This window comes from Theropithecus gelada, chromosome 7b, assembly GCF_003255815.1.
Source record: "Theropithecus gelada isolate Dixy chromosome 7b, Tgel_1.0, whole genome shotgun sequence".
Classification (NCBI taxonomy): Eukaryota; Metazoa; Chordata; class Mammalia; order Primates; family Cercopithecidae; genus Theropithecus; species Theropithecus gelada.
The window spans coordinates 22,328,821-22,347,841 of record NC_037675.1 but is presented as its reverse complement, the minus strand read 5'-3'; the positions used below and the strand labels follow the sequence as shown (position 1 = coordinate 22,347,841).

The window sequence follows — 19,021 nt, the reverse complement described above, 5'->3', positions numbered from 1 at the left end:
AGTGTTGGATGTGGAAGAAATTGGGGATGCTGACTCACCCAGGTCACAGAGGCGTGGTGGGGTCACTCAGGGCTCGAGCATGGCTCTGAGGGGAGAGAAACTACAGTGAATTTAGGGACATATTTCTTGTCTTTCTCTTGCTTTCTTTCCCTCCATCCCTCCCCACAAGCCTGTCAGTTCATCTCTCTTTCCTACCCAAAGTCCTTGAATTTTGCTATTTACTTTTATTTTTTTAGAGACAGGTGCTCACTGTTGCCCAGGTTGGAGTGCAGTTGCACAAATGTGGCTCATTGAAGTCTCAACCTCCTGGGCTCACGAGATCCTCCTGCTTCAGCCTCCTGAGTAGCTGGGACTATAGGTGTGCACCCCTCAAAAGTGCAGCTAATTAAAACTTTTTTTCCTTTTTTTGTAGAGATTGGGTCTCACTATGTTGCCCAGGCTGGTCTTGAACTCCTAGGCTCAAGTGATCCTCTCAGCTGAGCCTCTGAAAGTCTGGGATTACAGGTATGAGCCACCTCACCTGGCCTGAGTTTTGCCATTTTAACCCAAGTTCAAGCCAGGCCACTGTCATTCTCCCCTTTCCATCCACCCCAGCACTATACTCCTTATTTAAGATTCCTTTTAACCTGTGACCTTGATGCCTCTTAGCCAGGTCCCGGGGAGAGGAGAAAGGTAGACAAGATAATAAATCCAGTCTGTAGCCTCAGCTAGGAGCACAGGTTCACAGTTTCCCCCCAACCCCCCGGGGTTGAAAGATCAGAAAAGCCCACCCAGAAAGCAGCCAAAGAGATCACCTCGTTCCCAGCCTCATTGTAGGAACTTACCTGCCGAGATAGCCCTAAGATCCCTCGACTGGCCAGGGTGGGAGTGCTGCTCCCAGGGTTGGGGGGTTGCAGGCTGGGGCTGTTTCTTGGTCCTGGGGACACATCTCCAGAAGAGTCAAGTGTTTCTGGGGCTGAAGGGGAAGCTAGGGTGAGAGCAGAGTATAGAATCCCTCCAGATTACCTTAAGCAACCAAGCTGCTCCATCAGGGAAGAAAAAGCTCCATAGCAACAGGAAGCTGTAAGTCACCATAGCGATCCAGTTGCAAGGGAACCCCCTACCAAGAGGCAGGAAATTGTCAGCAGCATCATTAGAGCAACCAGGGAAGAAGCGACAGGAAACTATAAGGATTGCCGTGGTGAACCAAGAGGGTACAACAGGAAGCTGAGGCAGTTTCCATAGAAACCCAAGGAGAGCTAGAGAGAGAAGTACAGAGGAAGTGCTTCTTAGCAACAGGCTGTTGTAAGCATCACCCTAGCAACCAGACGGAAGGTTCTTTTAGCAGTGGGGAAGCTGTACATAGTTGTCATGGCAACTGGGCTACTTGGCTAGAAAAAGGAATTGCTCAGCAGCAAGCAGCCTGAACATCACCACCATGACCGAGCTGTTGGGAGCCACCCCTTCAGAGGTGCCTCACCCAGGGAAATTTGCTTGACGTCCAGATCCCAGGCCTCCTCCTCGACGCGGGCAGGCAGGGAGCAGGCTCCCGGCGAAAGGCCGGGAAGGGAGGGGCCGGCATGCTCAAAGGATGACACGGCCACGGAGGCCCGGGTGCGGGCGGCTGCAGAGAGTGGGGAGTGGGGGGTGGGGTGCTGGTGTGGGAAAGCCCTCTTGGCTCCCTGGAATGACCCTCAGTCTCACAGAGGGCCTCCCAGCCAGTCCCACTGATTTGGGAACGAGATGTCCTTCCTGACTTTCCACCACACCTCCCCTTTGTATCCTCATTGTCAAGGTCTTCACTCCTGGGGGCCACCCCCCAGCACCATGGCCCTCACCTCTTCCAGTGAGCAGGGCACTCAGCGTCCGCTCCCCAAGGGCTTTGATGTCCAGGAAGGGTTTATTCCCAATGCCCATGGACACCATCTGCTGCACGCGGAGCTCTGGGGAATAGGGACACTTGTTACCAACTTCTTCCTGCCCTTCTCTCTAGCCCTAGCACGTCATGGTTTACTTTTTTGGTTTGTTTTTGTTTTTGTTTTGCTCCTTTCCAACCCTCATTCCTCCCTTTCATTCCTCTCGTGTCTCTTTTTACTCCTCCTGTTGACTATCACAACATGGATGGCAATGATGGTGTGACTTCCTCCTCAGATATCTGGCTCTTCTCTCCAGTATGTTGCATCCTGCCCATTTGGCATCCCAGCTGCCTGATTTCTACTCTGCATCTTGGGTATTAAGAGCAAAAAAAAAAAAAGCAAAACAAAACAAAAAAACCCTCACATTTTTACATACTTTTACAGTTTACAAGGTGCTTCCATATATTTCACCTTACTTAATCATCCCTATTACACTAAGATGAAGACATTACTATTTCATTTTTCAGATGAGCAGAATGAAGTTCAGAAAATTAAAACCAAGGTAAAACCCAGCAAAAAGTCAAAAATAAAAACAAAACTAACAAAAAACAAAACTAGTCCAGGTCACACAGCAAGTAGCAGCAGTTCTTAAATCCAAGTGAGTGGTTTCTCACCTTCTTTTTCCAGCCATTTGCTTTATTAAAAAAAATTTTTTTTAATCCTTTAAAGACAGAGTCTTGCTCTGTCACTCAGGCTCAAGTGCAGTGGCACCATCATAGCTCATTGTAGCCTTGAACATTTGGGCTCAAGTGATCCTCCTACCTCACTCTTCAAATAGCTAGGACTATAGGTGCACACCACCATGCCCAGTTAATTTTAAACTTTTTTGTAGAAATGGGGTCTCACTATGTCCCCAGGCTGGTCTTGAACACCTGGCCTCAAGCAATCCTCCCACTTTGCTCTCTCAAAATGCACTGGGATTATAAGCGTGAGTCACTGCACCTGACCCCTACTTGCTCTTGCTTCCCTGAAATTTGCCAGCTTTCTCTTTCTTTTTGGTATATCTTAGGCTTATTTCTACCTCAGTAATTTCTCTCAAGCCAAATCTTGAATCTTCTTACAAGCCATTCTTTCTTCATCCTATAAACTGTCTTCCCAAGCAGTCCCCATACTCTCCAGAAAACCCTGCTATAACCCTGACTCCAAGCACCCTGTTCCTCAGCTCTGCCCAGTACCCTTGTTGTGGGCTGCCTGTCTCCACAGCAGCTGGGCAATAGAACTTGTCCACTTGAGTTTGATCTCTGGTGAGGTTGCCTGCAGAGTATATGCCTCTCGTGCACGCCGCCGCCGAAACCACAACTCGAAGCAGAGTCCGCTGTCCCCGATGTTTTCTGTCAGCCCCATGTCAGCAGTCTGAGGAAGAGCAGAGGGCAGTGGGTGAAGACAGAGCAAGTCCTGGCTGGGTGGCGCCACATGACAAGCACTGGGCTTAGCCTGGCATCTGATGGATGTTCAGTAAACGTTTGCTCAACACCTATCATGTGCCAAGTGCTCTACATTTAGTCTTCACAACAACCATAATTTACAGAAGGGGAAATGAGGCCAGAAACATGAAGCAACTTGCACAAAGGCTTCTCATAGCTTATTAGAGCTGGAAGTGGACCCAGGCCTTTTCCTCTATGCTATACTCATGCAGGGGGTACAAAGTCTAGAAACCCTTAGAATCCACCCCACACTGCCTGATCCAGGACCATAGGTTGCTATAAATGCTTATCTGGATATCAAGGCTGTTTCCCTAAAGCAAGGCCTGCCTCTTCTTGGATTCTTTAGTCAAAGTATAGCGTGCTTTCTCCTCATGCCCTAGGAACCAACCCTAATTCCAAAGGCATGTGTGTCCTTAGTGGGAAAGTTCCTCTTCCAGTCTGGTTTGGAATGCCTCCTAAGGCTTCCGCATGAATGATAAGGAAAACCTCATGAGGCAGACCAGTGACAGGGACTTCCAACATCCCCTGTCACCCTAACTTGATGGTCGATTACAAGCCAAAGCCTATTCTAGATGATGCAGATTCTCAACCTGTGTTGGGGTTGAATTTCCAGAACATCCTGAGTTCTCAAGAAGGGAATGACTTCCTGTCACCTCCACCACTCACTCCAGGAATTGTACCTTAAAGGCCTGCTTGTAAACAAACATCTCTGACCCTCCTTCAGGGCCCTTGAGCTTGCTGAACAGGAGGAGATGCTCAAAGAGAAAGACATGGCGAAGGCACTTCTTTCGGCCACAGATGACAGTGAAGGGGTCTCGATGCAAGAGCTGTCCCTGCTCCTTCAGATCTATCTGGAGAAAGGAAAAGCAAAAGTGGTTGGCCCAGGGGCCCTTTGTTTGTATTTTATAGGGAGCAAAAATAGATTTATAGGGCAAGGGGCCTAACGCACTGGTTCTCAGGCAGGGTCAGGAAGTCAGGGAAGCCCTCAGCCTAGAGTCCATCCACTGGTCACCATGCACAGCACACCCAGCTGAGCAGCACAGCCCTGTTTCTGAAGATGGCAAGGTGCACTGCATAGTAAGGTTTATAGCTGCCTGTGGGGAAGCCTTTGCATGCTGGGGATCCAGGAAGAGAATCAGCAAAGAACTGAAAGGGAAATAGGTCTATTCCAGAGGAGGATATAGGATTCCAACATGTTTTGGAACCTCAGGGCTGGAAAAAGACTAGGTAGACGAGATAAGGTTTGTGCTGGATGTTGAGGTGCAGGAGGAAGTATAGGGTAGGTGGGGAAAGATAACAATTAGGAAAGGAACGGGAGAGTACAAGGCGGATGTAGGAACATGGGATGTTGGGAGGACATAGCTTCTTTATTTACAAAGGAGGAAAGTGAGGCCCAGTGAAGTTCAGTGACTCAATCAAGGCCACCCAGCTGGTTAGAAATTAAAGCCTGGGGCCCTCTGACCTGGAGCCTGGTTCTCCTGTCACCAACCTACATGGCTTCTGAGGCCAGGGCTGGGCCGTTTGAGCAGCAGTGACTGGAGCCAGGGCCTCACCTCACAGCCACGCACCGCCTCCACAGCCAGCAGGTCTCTGCCACGGGCCTCTTGTTCCCGAAGCAGCTGTACAGCAGCCCCAAGGGCCTGGCGCTCAGAACTCAGCTCAGGCCCAGCTTCCCTCAGGAGCTCCTCCAGGAGCCGCCCATACCGAGCCAGCTGTTCCAGAGGCTGTTGCAGGGCTCGGGGCAGGTAAGGTCCAGCCTCCATGGAGCCCTAGGTTGAGGAGGACACAGACAGGGATGAGGGGAGGGCTGGAGCCTCTAGGGGCCAAGCTCAGGGGTTGGGGGGTAGGTGGGTGATACCCTAGGCTTTTGGGTATAGATGAAGCCCAGATGCTCCCTAAAGTAAGGCAAAACCCTTCCACCTGGAAAGAAAGCAGGTGGGGGCCTGCAGGCCAGCAATCATCGTCTATATCTTGAAGGGAAATGGAACAAGAATCAAAATAGTAATCTCCTGTACTCTCTGGCTTTGAACTTTTTTTTTTTTTTTTCCTGAGATGGCGTCTTGCTCTATCACCCAGGCTGGAGTGCAGTGGTGCGATCTCGGCTCACTGCAAGCCCCGCCTCCCAGGTTCACGCCATTCTCCTGCCTCAGCCTCCTGAGTAGCTGGGACTACAGGTGCTCACCACCACGCCTGGCTAATTTTTTTTTTTTTTTGTATTTCTAGTAGAGACAGGGTTTCACTATGGTGGCCAGGATGGTCTTGATCTCCTGACCTCATGATCCGCCCGCCTCGGCCTCCCAAAGTGCTGGGATTACAGGTGTGAGCCACCACGCTGGGCCACTGGCTTTGAACTTTTAAAGTCACTTGTACGTCTTTTGATGTGAGCTCTTCTGCTGCTCAGATCCTCCCTGTGAGCTGGCTATAGTGACTATCGCCCCCATTTACCAGATGTGGAAATGGAGGCCCAGACGAGTCAGGAGTCCTGCCTGGTCCCTCAGGTGGACTGGATAAGAACCTGGCCTCACCAGTCCAGTGCTTGTCCCACCCTCGGCAATTCTAGGAGATGACTGGTAGGTGATGTTCCTGGGCACATCCAGGAAAGCTTTTTTCCCTGTGGGATTTTTGGGGTGGGTTTTTAGGTCTTCCTGGCCCCTCTACTTTTCTTCTGAAGATTGGAGAAAAAGTTACCTTGCTTGAGGGACTGAGCACAGCCAGACCATTCTCCAGTTTGTGTCGGTGCTTCACGTACTGTGCATAAAGGCTGAACTGGTCCCCCTGTGCCAGTAAAGAACAGATAAGGTGTCTCCAGCGAGGTCTGTGCAGACAAACCTCTCTCTTCCCCCTCTCCATCCTCTCTGTAGCCCAAATGAGGGATGGGTCACCAGGGAGCACTCTGCCTGCCAGGGAGGGAAGGGCTCCCTGTGGAGAGAGCATAGTCCAGGCAGCCCTTGAGAGCAGGGACGCAGAGGCTGAGTAGAGGCAGAGGTGCCCACAGAACAGGGCTGGGCCCCAATGGCATGGACCATACATGGGAGGAGAGGGCTGTGGGTACTGAGAAAGAGGGACAGATGGATGAGGCTGGAACAGAGAAGAGAGAGCACTTGGAAGAAGTTGAGGGGATCACTCACATGGCGAAGGAAGCAGGCCCCAATGCGTAGGGGGTGGGTGGCGCAGCCCTGAAGCTCCCGCAGAAAGTGTGTCCGGTGGAAGCTGCGAAGCCTTTCCCGGGCACTCAGGGCAGCAGCCCAAGTGCCCCGAAGTTCAGGAGTCAGCTCAGGCCCAGGGGGTGGCACTGGTTCACTCAAGGTGGCCACGTAATCTTGTTCACAGGCAATCAGCTCAGACACCAGACGCTGCTGGGCACTGCAGGCACAACAGGAGTGGCAGAGGAGGTGTGGGAGGGAGCCACTACCCCCAACAATATCACCTTCTTTTCCTACTGGGCAGTTGGGTCTGCCTCTTGGGCACCAGTTGGGCTGGGATCTCACCTGATGCTCCGCTTGCGCTCCATCCGGGGGGTGCCTACTCCCCAGGGTCCGTCTGGCCCCCCTGCCCGGCCCAGCAGCACGTGTTCCCGCGGTGAGCACGTCCTGTCTACCACCTCAGTGCTGGTGACCTCCAGGCCTCGAATCAGCACAGCCCGTGGGGGCCTGCCCTCTGCTTCTGGAGCCAGCTCAGGGCCTTCCTCCTCATAGTCCTCTCCACATGGGGCCAAGGAGCAATGGGATGGGGCTGCCCGTGGCCCAGGGCTGCTGGGGAGCAGCAAGGAGCTGAGGCTGGGTGAGGGGCTGTGGGGGCCCCACTGGGCCCCTCCACTGCTGGCACTGTCTGCCCGCCGTCGTCGGTAGCCCCGTGGGCTCGCCTCCTCTCCCAGGTGTTGCTGAATCCTCCTCTCCAGCTCTTGGCAGCGGGCCCGGCAGCGGCCCCATTCTCGCAGGGCTGCTGGGTTGCCCAAGTCCAGGGCCAGGGCCCGCATCTCCTGGAAGGTGCCGGCACTGGGCTCTGGGGCCCGCCGCAGGGCCAGTGCAGCCAGCACAGCCTCCCGACCCGGCCCAGCTCCTGCCAGTCGAGCAAAGCCCTCATCCACCCATTCATGTGCCTACAAAATCAAAGGGGTTGGGGATGGGAGAGAAAGGGTAAGGGCCTGTGTTGCTCACAAAGGATGCCCAACGACAGCCCTTGTCCTCTTGCCTGTGGCTTCCCAATGCCCATCACTCTCCCCGTTTTCTCACTGTTCCAGCATCACTGCCTAACCATGTCACTTGGAGTTGGTATGGAGATGGAAGAGCCTATATAAAAGAATAACCAGTACTCATATGGCGTTTATGAGTGGCAGGCTCTGGGCTAATGGCTTTTATATATTGCCTCATGTAATCCCCACAGCAGCCCTGTGAGGTAGATCTATGGAGGCACAGTCAGGTTTAGTATCTTGTCCCAGGTCATTCAGCAAGCAGGTGGCAGAGCTAAGAGTCAAAACCAAGGAGATGGGCTCCTCAGCCTCCGCTTTTAACAACTTGATTAGCCTCTCCAGGCAGAAAGGAAGTAAAGAAATGGAAATGGGGGGAACAAAAGGAAAAGGCTCTGCATGTACCTGCTGGAAGAAGCGCTGTAGCCGCAGGGCCCGATGGAGGCCACTCTCAACCTGTTCCAGCCGCTGTTCAAAGATATCCAGCACCTTCTGGGAGGTGGCATTCTCCTCCAGAGCCAGGGCCTCCCGTGCCTGGGCCAGGCGCTCCTGGAGAAGGGAGGCTGCTCTCAGACCCGGTCCTCACTCCTAGGTAGTCTCCCCCTGCCTCCTCTCACCTGCCCTCCTGCCCTTTCTCACCTGGACCTCAGCGCTGAAAGCCCGGAATCGCAGCTCTGTCTCCTGCAGGGCAGACAAGGTGTCCCCGGGCACAGCAAAGCTTGCCAGCTGTTCCTCCCCTGGGCCCGAGAGCCACTGCAACACCTAAGGCAGATGGAGTGGCAGAGTAGGGGATCATGGAGTGGAAAGGCAAGGAAGGGCTGAGATCCAGCATCAGCCCCACCACACCAATCTGTAGAACCTTGAGTGAACTATTGCATCTCATCTGCAATGTGGGAATGACAACAGTGAATGGTAATAGTTTCCACAAGGGTCAAGTGAAAAACCGAGTAAGAAATCTTCAGTAAGGTGCCAGATGAGTGGGAAGCTGGGCTGGTGGAAAGTACTGAGGGAGGTGGGTCAAAGTTCCAGAGCTATGCCTGAGTGTGAAGTACATCAAACTGGGGTGAACCAAAGGCAGGATGAGGGTCATATGGATGACTGACGGCTTTCACTAAGCCTTGGCAACTGGTGGGCAAGGGTCGCAGGGACCAAGCCTGGAGAAACAGCACAGAAGGGGTGTGTGTGTATGTGTCCAGCTTTAATTGCCTATTATGGGGCTATACAAACTCTCATGCTGGTTCTGAGATATTTGACCAAAAAGTGATGATAATATTTTCCTCTGAAGAAAGGCTGGAAGCTAGGGGTGGGACAGCCTGAGGATGAGAAGTCTGAGACTGTTCCTAATAGCCAGTGCCAACAATAACCACTTTTATAGTCCTTTGCTGAATTCATTTGATCTTTCTAACCACGTTGTGAGTTAATTGTTACTATCCCAATTCTACAGATGAGGACTTGGGAACTCAGAGAAGCTTCATGACTTGTCCAACATCTTACACATGGCAGAACTAGAACTCAAGCTGAGCACTTTAGATTCCAAATCTTGTTTTTAACCAGTTGGGGAAACAGCTAATAAGCAGGTAAGCAAACAGGAGATGCAACCCATCTCTAGGATATTGGCTTAGAGGAAGCCAATACGAAGAAATCCTAGGAAACAGAAAGTCTCGGCTCCCGCTTTAGCACTGGCCCTGAGATGACCTTTCCTCTGATGCCCACCTGCAGGTCCATAAAGTGTCCACTCACCATGCTCGGGGCTAAGGAGGAACAATCAGATTTCAAAGCTCCCTCTACCTTACATGGTGTGGTGGAGAGCAAATCCCTATGGGGCTCTTAACCCCAGGAGAGAAGAATCAAGGTTCAGAGAAGCCAGCCTTATTCCTGAATCTTCCCCACAAAGAAGCCTGTAGTTCCTCTTAGGGGCTTTCAATGCTCTCTCCTTCCAAGGTGGAGGGAGGTGGTACCTTTCCGACCTCAGGTCTGAGAGATGACATCACATAAGGAGTTAAGGGTGCATGTGTGGCAGTGTAACTAATGAGCTGGTATCAATAGACTTTTATTATTTTTCAGCTAAGGAGGTAGGCACTCCAGAGTTGATCAGCTCTTTTCAGAAGCCCCTAGGGCAGCTGAGCATCTCTCACAATCTCTCAGCATCTTGGATCAAGCATAAACAGTGGGGAGGGGGAGACCTGGCTTTTCTTTACTGGTGCTACGATGCTCCCACCCTCTTGTTGAATCTCACACTGACCAACAAAGGTGAGGAGAGAGGGAGGGGCGTTCAACCAAGTCAGGCTAGAAGAACACCATCAACTATAAGTACCAACGGGAAAGGTGCTGGAGGCCATACTCCCAGGCCGAGTAAAAGGGACATAGGAGTCCTGGCTCACCTGCTGGAGTCGCCGCAGGCACTGCCGCTGCTCTTGATGCTGCACGTGCAGGTTGGAGAGGCGCACGAGCTGGTGAATGGCCTCGTCCACTTCCTGATACAGTGTAGCTGGGCCTTGGCCCTCCAGTCTGGGGAAGGAGCAGGAAAGAATGAATCATTTCCTTTGTTGAGCCCCTCAATTCTGTCCTTCCATCCCTCCGAGGGATGCAAACATGAGAAGTTGCATAGCAGCATGGATCAAAAGCATGGGCTGAACCCTGACTGCTTTGGTTTGAATCCTGACTCTTTACTGACCGATGCTGGCCAAGACAGTTAACATTTCTGATCCTCCAAATCCTCATTTGTAATAGTAAATGGCACACAAGGATGTTGTGAGGGTTATGAGATTGTAAGTGTAAAAGCATGATATCTTGCCCAGATACATGCACAGTAAGAATGGTCTGGCGGCTAAGGTTTGTTGGCAGCCTTCGGCTGTGTCTCCACCTCCCACTTCCACCTGCCCCCGCACACCCATCCCTCGTACTTGCTGCTGTGAGTGGAGCGCAGCCTCATCAGGATGGCCCCCCCATCCCTCTGCAGTGCCGTCAGCCGGGGATCTGCCAGCACCTTCTGCAGGGGCTTGGGCATTCCCACTGCCTCCTGGAGATAGGGAGCAGTTGCCAGTTGGGGTTCCACCAGAGAGTCTCCACCCCAGCCCCATCCCAATCCCATCCCCCCACTGTCCCATCTCATTTCATACCTCTTCCTCTGGCTCTGCTGCTCCCTCCAGCTCCTCAATGGCCTGCCGTACCGAGCCCAGCACACCTTGGCACAGGCGGCATAGCCTTACCACTTCCTGAAACCCACACGCAGGGATGGAGTTGAGGATTAGAGTTTAAGAAGGAACTTAAGCCCTAGGGTTGGGGTGAGGTAGCCCCAGAGACTTTTATGGAGGCAATGCTGAATTCAGTTCCTGACTTTGTTGCTAACTAATTGTATGATGTTGGGCAGGTCCAGAAACCTTCCTGAACTTCAGTTCCTCAACTGTAAAGTCAGGATAAGAAAGGCTTCTGTGATTTTTAAGGAGATGATGCCAGTTTAGCAACTAGCATGGGCCTGGCACATTGCACAGCTTGGTAACTGTGACCTTCCTTTCTCTCTGTCTTCAGTGGGGCTTCACCCTGTCAAACCCCCCTCTCTGCCTATTCATGTCAATTTCCCCTTTGACACTAAAGGCGAAACTTAGAGACCATCTACAGACCCCTCTTTTATACTCAGCTCAGATCATGTTTATTTCTCTCTTCTTGAATACTCACAACACTTATATTCATAGAATTACATGAGATAAGTGCTGGAAGGACCTTTAGCAATTATACTGTGATTGTTACACTTCACTGATGAAGATCCCGAGGCCTGGATGTTGGTGCAAGGAGTGGGTACAGAAAGGGCACTATTTCTGCAAGTGAGGTAAAGTAATTTGGAACAAGAATCAGCCTTTTGACTCAGTGCTTTCCAGAAACCCAATGACACTATCTTGCACTCTTCTCTACTTGTTTCATGATTTATCTCCCAGCAAAAATCATGTACTACTTAATGTCATATTAATAATTTATTTGGCTGGGCACGGTAGCTCATGCCTGTAATCTTAGCACTTTGAGAGGCTGAGACGGGCGGATCACTGGAGTCCAGGAGTTTGAGACCAGCCTGGGCAACATGGCAAAACCCCATCTCTACAAAAAAAAAAAAAAAAAAAATTAGCTGGGTGTGGCGGCACATGCCTGTAGCCGCAGCTACTCAAGAGGTTGATGTGGGAGGATCGCTTGAGTCTGGAGGATAGAGGATGCAGTAAGCTGTGATCGAACCACTGCACTCCAGCCTGGGTGACAGAGCGAGACTGTCTAAAAATAGTAATTATAATAATAATTTAACATACTCCTCCCATCTCCCCAGGAGACCATGGCACAGTGCACATGTTTTCCTCATGATTTGGGAGCCATAAATACTTGTTGAATTGAATGGAATGGAAACCACTTTTTTGCAACCCCATGGTATGTCCTGGGCCTGGCATCTGTCCTAGAATGTCTTCAGCTGGGTCATTCCTGGCTCCCAGGATGCTAGGTGTTAGAGGGGAAGCTTACCTGGTGTATCTCTACCCAGTGACTGGGAGAGGGGTCCCTGTGACCTCCTAACTCCCACTGCAGCTCCTCTGGCGTGGTCACTCTTTTCAGATCATTCTCTGACAGCACCTCAGCACCCTGTAGAGGGTAAGGCAGGGGTTTCTTCCTGGGCACCCAAGGACTCAGAAACCAGCCTGGGGCTCCAGCCAGCTTCTTCTCCTTTCTCCACTACTGATGGGAAACTAGGTAGGAATGAAGGGCTCAAACCTGAAATCCACAGAGTTCACTTGGAAGGTCATCGTGAGTGAGAATCAGCAGCCGCTGAATGAGGGGAGGATCTCCTGAGTCCTAAGGGCAGAGAAGAATAACCCTAAACTGGGCAATTGGGTGTCCTGGACTGGCCACTAGTGAAGAGTTAGGATCCAGGGGAACTGCCTGTTCAAGGGGTGGTTACCTGAAGTTGGCTCAAGACAGTAATGAGTGCTGGAGGCAGTGAAGGTGCCTGGCGAAGGTCCAGCAGGACGGAGAGCCCCAGTGTCTGTAGATCAGGCCTGTGGGAGCAGGAAGAGTCAAAGAGGCTGCTGTGTGTGTGTTTTGGGGGATAGGAGATAAAGCAAGGCAGACATACAGGGTCTGTATTTAGTTAATAGTCCTCAGGAGATATTAGTTGCTGGTACATTTGGGAAGAAATGGGCAAAGGGCCAAATTCTGGGATGGGTGTACAGGAGGAAGTGGCCTAGCAGTTGGGAGTCTATATTCATATGGCTACTAGGCCAAGGAATTAAGGTCTGGAAAGTTCAGAATTCTGTTCTGGAATGGCATGCATTCAATGTCAGCCTGTAGTATGGTGCCTAATAGGTACTCAGTGCTCAATCAATATTTGTTGAATAAGTGAACCAATGTCCTGATGATCTTGGTAGTGTTGGAAGACAGTGAAAGTCAACAGTGTTGCTTTTGAGGATCAATGAAGATATGAAGCTGGAGGTCAGGGTCAGTAAGGCCAAAGGTCAATGACTTGAAATCTGAAGGTTGAAGAAGGAGGTGTCCTTAGAGGTCAGAAGGTCAGTGTCCTGAGAAGAAGGAGGTGAGGGTCCTCATGAACCAGGAGGTTAGTGTCCAGGGTGCCAGGACTGGGCCTCGGTTACCTGAGCAGTGAGTGGAGGTAATGAAGAGTTGTGTTCAGCATGTCTCGGGAGGGTGGGGGCTCCTCAGGAGGGCACGGTGGGGTAATGGTCAGCAGAGCTCGCCCACTCTGGTCCACCCCTCCTGAAGACACAAAACGGCCAGGCTGTCCTGGCTGGGAGCAGTCCAAGCCTACCTCCCTTCCACCCTGCCTCCCCCAGTCCCCAAGCCCACCCAATTGCTTCTCTTTCCCAGTCCTTTTTCCCTTCACCCACTGATGCCCACTGACCTGTCAGGATGAAGAATCCAGATGCCATCAAGTCCCAAGCCACATCAGGGTCATCAGAGATGGAGACTGGAAGGGCCTCTTCTGGAATGCTGTCCGCTTTTCCTTCCTGCACAGTCTCCAGCAGAGGTGTTGGAGTGTCAGACAGGAGGCCTTCTGGGCCTGCGTGTCCTGCACAGACACAGACAGAAAAATGGGACTGAAGTTAAGATGGTTCTGGTTGTTCTGCTCCCAGCGTAACCCTGCTCCTCATCCTGCCCCCTCCCATAGGCCCGACCTGCTTTGGCCCTTTCCCCATGAACCTCACTCAGTGTCATCTCACCTGCCATACACACGAGGCCTGGCCCCTCCTGCTCTCTCTCTCTGGCACCCTCTTCTGTAGGCCCACAGGCTTCAGAGGGCTGAGGCTCTTTCTCGCCTGCTGTTTTGAACTCTTTGGGCTCAGAGTCTGGCTTCCCTGAGTCTTCATATTCCTCCTTAACCAGGCTGCATTCTGGAAGCTTGTGCTCACTTGGTGAGGGCAGATTGCCAAGGGCTTCTTGGTGGCTGGCCTCTTCCTTATCCCCAGGGCTCAGTGGGGCACTGTCCCCTCCTCGGCTAAGAGCCCCTCTGCCTGCAGCTCGCTTCTTTCTTCTGTTTCCTTTGCCTGTTCTCCGAGGGGTACCAGGTGGTCCTTCAGCTCCCTGGCCTCCTCCTCCTCCTCTAAGCTCCCCGGGCCTCAGGGGGCAAGATTCAGAGGCTTCTCCCATGGCCTCTGCTGGGGGCTCAGACACCTCTAAGACTGCTGCCTCTGGGACAGCCTCAGCTCCTGGGGGAGACTCAGGGGAGGCTCCAGTGCTGCTCCCCTCGCCGGGTGGGCGTGCTCCATCCTGGTCCCGAGGTCCCAGGCCCTTCTGGTGCACCCACGCCCGGTGTCTCCGGTGGCGGCCCTTCCCTCCAGCACCCTTGCGAGTGGGTACTGTCCGTACTCTGGAGGGGCCCGGGGAGCCTTCAGCATCTGCTGGGCTCCCCCTCACAGGCAGCGTCACCTCCAACAGCTCCACGTACTCGCCCTCAGGTCCTTCCACAGGGGCATTGTGCCCATCCCCAGGACTCCGGGTACCCAGCGCCTCCTCAGGAAGTGGAGGGCTGGGAAGCCCTGGAGGTCCAGAGGGCAGTTCTGGGGGCAGCGTACTTGGCTGATGTCCGACCATGAGACCCTCTTTGTGCACAAATCGTGGGCAGATGAGCTCAGCCCAGGGCAGCCGCTGAATCCCTGAGGGCGCAGACAGTAGGCAGGTACTGAGGCGACCTGTTGGCCGGTCCTTGTTGATGCCTTGTAGCCACTCAGGTGTGAATAGGTAGGCACAGGCCTCATTGGGCACAGGAATCTCCTGCACCCGCCCACCCCCAGGGGCCAGACACTTGAGTGCTAGTCGTGGTGCCTGGGCAGCTGAGGGCACCACTTGCAGATAGAAGTCTCCTGGGCGCAGCAGTTGCCAGGGTAGGGCAGCTAGCTGCACCACCACCTGTTCATGCAGGCAGAGCGGCCACCCCTCATGGAAGAAGAGGAATCCACTGTACTGGGCCTGGGGAGAGAGATGGGAGGCTGCACTCAGGCCTCTGCTGAAGAAGCCAGCAGAAGAGGGCGGTTAGAATGGGCCCACCCTAGGCAGGACCAGCCCTATGCCTGGAAGATTACACTCTCAGGAGAGCAGGAGGGGAGATTTGGGTTATTCAGGTGGCAGAGAGGAAGGGATTGGGATCGATCGGTCTCCTGGTGGTAGGAAGCTTCTCTAGGAAGCTAGTTCCGTGTGTGGGAGGGTAAGAACTGAATCATTACCAAGACGTGGTCAGCAGATGCCATTGTCTTGGAGAAGTTAAAGACTCTTAGAAGTCTTTATATCTGTAGAAATGAAGGATCTCTGTTGACTCATGTACGGGGGAGTTAGTATCTTGAGAAATTCATATGAGGGGGTGAAAATGTCTGGAATTGGGTCTGGAGAGTTAGGGTCTTTGGGGGTCAGTGTTTCTCAGGGGTCAAGATGAATTTGGGGAAGATGAATGTGTGCGTGTGTGTGTTAGTGTCTGAATGGTCAGTGCCTGTGAAGGTCAAAGTTTGTGGGAGGTCAGAGAACGAGGCTTAAGTGACTCTGGAGAGATCAGTATTAGGGGAGGCTGTATCTCCAGGTTAGTGGGGGAATTAGTCAGCCTGGCTAGTCTGTAGAGTGTGGCAGTGGATCTTGGGGAAGGCAGAATAGTGATGCACGGCCACTCACACAGGCTTCCTGCTGGACCTTGGCAAGCAGGTGCTTGGCTGGTACCAGGAAGTCCAGCGTGTACCTCAGTGCGTCCTCCCGATAAGTCCTCTCCACCACCTGGAACACCTGGCCCAACAGGGTAGGGGCTGTTGCCTCAAAGGGTGGATACAGGGCGGCGAGAGTGCTCTGCACACAGTCCTCCACTGGCTCAGGCTCCTGTAGAGATAGGACCAGGCTACAGATCCCTAGAGATCACCCAATCGCGGCTCCTTGGGAGCTGCACTGGTCTGGGGGTGGCTGTGTTCTCCAAGGCCCCCATTGTACAATGTGTGCAAAAAGTGGGCACTCAGGAAATGCTGGCTGATGAGCCCAGAATGGGAGTGGGGCTGGGCCGGAGTGCACAAGCGTGGCAGGGCACTGAACACTCAAGTTCTGAGACCTTGGCTTTGGAGATCCAGAGAGAATTTGTTGTGAATGCCCCCAATCAGGGCTGTTCCGGGTGCTCGTGAGTTGGGGTGACTGCAAAGACCTTTCGTAGGAGAGAAAAGACAGGCTTTTGGGCTATCAGGGGACTGAGCTTATGGCTGAGAACTTGAGGGGGTGAGCCATCCTGCAAATCCCTTCTCATAAGACACACCATCCAGAGCTCCCCATCTTAAGTGGAGGTGCATCACCCACAATTATGTCCTAGAGATGATCATTTGGTGAAAGAGAGATGGTCATTTGGTGAAAAGAGGAGGATGGAAAGACTGTCTGTGACTGTCTTGGGTCTTTCTAGCATCCCTCTTCCCTCTCCCACAGTGGCTCTGAAGCAATCACCCAATCCTAGAGCATGTGGGATTGGGTTACAAAGAACCGGGTGGGGGCAGTTGAAAGAGAAAAAAGTCACAAAAGGAACTTGTGGGAAGGGAGGAGGAGGCCTTGATGGTATGCATTAGAGCTGGTCTTTTCTGATTCCAGTGGGACCTCTCTCTGCCAACCTCCACTAGGAGTCTCAAAAAGACTCAGCCCTGCTTCATCCAGACTCCCCTCCCTAAGTGAGTCAATGAGACATCTTCCTCCATCCCACAACCTAAACAACCACCCCTTGGGCTATTCCTTTGCAAACTTCTCTTTCAAGACAGTCTTTGAAGTTCCTTTTACTGGAATTTTTTTTTTTCTTTTTTTTTTGCAGTAAATGGGGAAGGGGAGACTCAATGCAGCCTTTACCTTGGTCTCTACCTGCCCTACCCCCATGTCTTGCCTTTGCCATAAAACAAAATAGCTTATTTTTCTCTGGGCTCCTCCATCCAGTTTGTCTCGACCGTCTGGGAAGTTAGGGCAACCACTCCAGAGACCGGGACATTCAGCGCGTCAGCGCGCAGACCCGGCCCCAAGGTGTGTGGGCAAGCAGACAGACCCCCAGTGTTCCGGGACCAGGCGGACGCAGTGCGCGTGGGTGGGGGGAAGGTGGAGATGGCCGGGGGTGAGGCAGAGTGGGGCCGTCTGCTCCAAGGCCGGGAGTGCGGAGCTAGGGCTTGAGCAGCTAGGCAGCTGCAACCCATTAGGGGCGGTGAGCTCATGGCTGAGCGAGAGTCTCAGCCACAGGAAACAGCAGCGGCAGGAGGGGAGGAGGGGTCTGGGGAGGGAGGCGGCGGGCGGGAGCACGGAGACCCAGCCTCCTGCCGGCGGGGACCAGAGAGGAGACCAGAGAGACTGAGTCAGCTCTCCCTGGCCCAGTTCCTCTTTCTTTTTCCTCCAGCCTCCCTGCCAGAGGGTGCCCTTCCCTCCGTAGAGGGGCGGCCCCAGTAGTGCCCCTGCCCCTCCTCCACTCCCTGCGGTGAGCTCCCCCTGGCAAGGCCTCTCCCCCTCCTTCACTCTGCAGGGAGCGCCCCCTTGGCCATGCCCCCGCCCTCTTTGCAGTGGGCGCTCTCTCTAGCAGTGCCCACTCTTGCAGCGATGCTTCAGAGTACTCTGCAGTGAAAGTTCCCAGGGCAGTGTTCACTCCTATTGGTGTGGGCTTCTTCTTAGCGGTACCCTCCAGCTTCCAGCGCCCCAAGTTGCTTCTGCCAGGGTCCCCTACTCCCTGCAGGGCGCTCCGGCTCATGTTCCCCACTCTCTGCCGCAGGAGTGCCCTGAGGCAGCCCTTCAGTTCCCTGCAGCAAGAGCTCTGGGGCACTTCCCTCCCCCACAAACTCCGGTCGGCTCTGGCAGTGTCACGCCCCCTGGTTCTGTGAGCTCCCCCCAAGCACCCCCAACTACCCTGAGGCAGCCCTTTTTCTCTGCGGGAATTTCCCTCTTTGGCCATGCCCCTGGCCCCGTCCCAGCCACAGCTGTGGCCGGTCCCCCAGGGCCGGATGGGTGGGCCTGCCTCACCGGGTTGGGGACAGGGATGGAAAATGGTGGTTCCATGCAGGTCAGTTCTCATGACCCGAGGGGCCGGGCCTCTTCCAGGGACGCTGCAGGACCAACCCGCAGGGGTCTCCCGCGGGTAAGGAGCTGGGACCAGGAGGGGGAGGGAAGCTCCAGGAAAGAAAGGCACAGGTCAGGACAGAGGAGGGCGGGGAGCGGGGAGGTGTGTGGATTAGGGGAGAGACCCGAGGGAGGATGGGGAAGGAGGCGGAGGAGAGGAGGAAGAAAGGGTGAGGGCAATACTCGGTGGGGACAGAGCTAAACAGTCGGGCAGACGAACAGACAAATCGAAGAAGGGGGGAAGGGAGGGAGGAGAGTCCCAGGAGCGCTGAACAGTCCGAGGCAGGATCGGGAGGCACCAGGCTGGGGACTGGGGGCCCGGAGCGGGCTGCGCGAAGGCCGAGGGGACCCAGGGGGCTGCGACGCTGGACTCACCATGGCTCGGCGCCGGGCCGCGTCCGACGCTTGGTCGGGCGGGCGGGGCCGGGCGCGCCACCGCCTCCCTCCCGCCGCTCGTGTCTCGCCGGGTCTGGCTAAGGGACAGCTCCGGCCGCGGTGGCGGCTCGGCCCGCTCCGGCTTCCAGGCCGCGGGGCCCAGCCAGGGAGGGCCGAGACGGCCGCCCCTCCCGGCCCCGCCCTTCAGCGCCCGCCCCCGCCTCCGCGCCGGACCCCTTGTCGGGACTCTATCTCCCGCGTCGAGACTCTCTGCCGCTCCCCGGGCGTCCCCAGCCTATCCGTCCCGTTCACCGGCAACCTTCTTTCTTCTCCGCCCCGCCCTCCAGCGGGTAACCCCGACCCTGACCCTCGGAGGCCCGCCCAGCCGAGGATGCCCCTCTTTTCCCGCCACCGCCTCGCTCCCCGCGGGATCAGTTTAGCCTCGGCAAGGGATGCTCCAAAGGCTGGGGCGTGCGTGAATTCCCTTGTGCCGCCCCTTCCCAGAACTGGGGTCTTCCTGCGGCTGGAAAGCCTCCCCGCTCTAACTCGCCCGGGACCCTCTTCTC

At 54.1% G+C, this 19,021-nt stretch overlaps 1 protein-coding gene across 4 annotated transcripts in view; it reads right to left on the bottom strand.

Annotated features, from left to right (window-relative positions):
• The window catches only part of ARHGEF40 (Rho guanine nucleotide exchange factor 40), a 20,353-nt gene extending 1,332 nt beyond the window's left edge, over positions 1–19,021 (bottom strand). The window contains exons 1-23 of one of the 4 annotated variants that reach the window (XM_025391008.1): positions 18,456–18,595; positions 15,648–15,845; positions 13,712–14,957; positions 13,393–13,560; positions 13,127–13,247; positions 12,436–12,532; positions 12,249–12,356; positions 12,003–12,119; positions 10,625–10,720; positions 10,409–10,524; positions 9,887–10,013; positions 8,145–8,267; positions 7,911–8,054; positions 6,808–7,418; positions 6,448–6,682; positions 6,008–6,094; positions 4,873–5,088; positions 4,000–4,170; positions 3,071–3,248; positions 1,818–1,922; positions 1,460–1,603; positions 825–955; positions 39–85 (exon numbers count right to left, since the gene is read on the bottom strand). In XM_025391008.1, the coding sequence (XP_025246793.1) occupies positions 44–85; positions 825–955; positions 1,460–1,603; positions 1,818–1,922; positions 3,071–3,248; positions 4,000–4,170; positions 4,873–5,088; positions 6,008–6,094; positions 6,448–6,682; positions 6,808–7,418; positions 7,911–8,054; positions 8,145–8,267; positions 9,887–10,013; positions 10,409–10,512 (2,418 nt within the window). In that variant the 5' untranslated portion in view covers positions 10,513–10,524; positions 10,625–10,720; positions 12,003–12,119; ... (5 more) ...; positions 15,648–15,845; positions 18,456–18,595 and the 3' untranslated portion in view covers positions 39–43. Of the gene's footprint in view, positions 1–38; positions 86–253; positions 956–1,459; positions 1,604–1,817; positions 1,923–3,070; positions 3,249–3,999; positions 4,171–4,872; positions 5,089–6,007; positions 6,095–6,447; positions 6,683–6,807; positions 7,419–7,910; positions 8,055–8,144; positions 8,268–9,886; positions 10,014–10,408; positions 10,525–10,624; positions 10,721–12,002; positions 12,120–12,248; positions 12,357–12,435; positions 12,533–13,126; positions 13,270–13,392; positions 13,561–13,711; positions 14,958–15,647; positions 15,846–18,455 lie in introns of those variants that run through there. The other 3 variants (XM_025391006.1, XM_025391007.1, XM_025391005.1) reach the window with 3 other exon arrangements.